We start from the raw sequence: 1,306 nt of genomic DNA, 5'->3' as shown, positions 1-1,306 counted from the left end.
AGCTTTGAACGAGAGCTTCAAGTTTGAGGACGCGGAGATGCCATTTAATGACGAGTACTTTGAAAAGCGACTAGAAAAGGCGCGGCCGCTCTAGCTCCAAGTTGTAAAAGGTGCAAGGATTCTCAAAGGATGATTTCTTGTTACAGCAAAAGCTAACGAGGAATGGCAAAATGGGCATCATGTTCACTGAAGATGGTGCCCATACTCCTGTCAACTGCGAAATGAACTTTCCTTGTTTGTGTAAATAAGGACTAAAGCGACACTTACAAGGACTTCATCAAGGGGACATCGCAACTTTTCAATGGAAATTAACAAATAATTTTACAACGAAGTCTCTCTGAAATAAAAAAATGTTAACAACAGTTTAAACAGCTAGAAGTTTCTTTGTCGGCGTATCTCCCGCATCTGCTTGGTGAAGCTGCTACAGAAGCTCTGTGAAAGTACAACTTGGAGCCATGGTAACAAAAACGAGAAATGGATTGTATTGGCCGCGGTCATAAAAAAAATAAAAAGAAACTGGCCAAACGACTATCGAACGGGTAACGTTGACCAGATTAAGCGTTTATGACCTTTCTTCCTTCATTCTGAAATCAAAATGACACATTTCAAATGGTGATAGCTGGGGATCCCCCACAACCTAACCAAGCTTCCTCTACAGGATCACACGGAGTACCTACTCTCTTCTGAATCTGGCGAATGCGAACCTGAATTGTATCTGGGTCAGTGTTACATGCAAGAACCTGCATGCGGTGGTTATAGCACATTCCAACGACAGTCGAGTTCGCTTGAAGACCAGGAAGTTGACACTGTCTGAACGACACGCCGTCGCACATTTGGATGGTAGTAGTTGTTGGTGTTTGTGAAAGACCAAAATATGGCTGGCATATTCCATCGGAAAACATGTTAAACACTTGTAAAGTTTCTGTAGTGGCTTTCTGTGAGGCATCTTCGAGACATGTTGTGTCTTTACAGAACGGATTGGTAAGATCGCAAGTGCCAAGAAATCCGTTACAGCACAGATACGCTCCTTGATAAACAGCGAAGTGCACAACGGAGCCGATGGGTTCCATATCTGGTATCCAAGCCAGATGTTTCATCATTGTAAACTCCATCCGGTCAAGTTGTGATGTTCGCGTCAGAAGTGGAAGCTCAGTGATCCCATTCATACGAGCGAGTATCAAGCAACATAGATTCGGTGCGCCGTCCAGTGGTGGTAAATGCGTCATGCGTTGGTGCAGACCTAGCTGGAGATAACGCAGTTCTGGCATATCGCTGAATAGACTCGTCTCGAAATTACCAAGGTTGT

General features: G+C 44.0%; 1 protein-coding gene across 1 annotated transcript; it reads right to left on the bottom strand.

The window, feature by feature from the left end:
- Positions 1-605: 605 nt before the first annotated feature.
- PPTG_19621 (hypothetical protein) lies at positions 606-1,268 on the bottom strand (the record flags this gene model as incomplete). The annotated part of the gene is made up of 1 exon (XM_008918046.1): positions 606-1,268. The coding sequence occupies one exon, from the start codon at positions 1,266-1,268 to the stop codon at positions 606-608; it is 663 nt and encodes a 220-aa protein (XP_008916294.1).
- Positions 1,269-1,306: the final 38 nt, after the last annotated feature.

Source organism: Phytophthora parasitica (assembly GCF_000247585.1).
Source record: "Phytophthora parasitica INRA-310 unplaced genomic scaffold supercont2.134, whole genome shotgun sequence".
NCBI lineage: Eukaryota > Oomycota > Peronosporomycetes > Peronosporales > Peronosporaceae > Phytophthora > Phytophthora nicotianae.
Note: the sequence above shows the minus strand (reverse complement) of the source record. Positions and strands in the feature narration are given on the sequence as shown.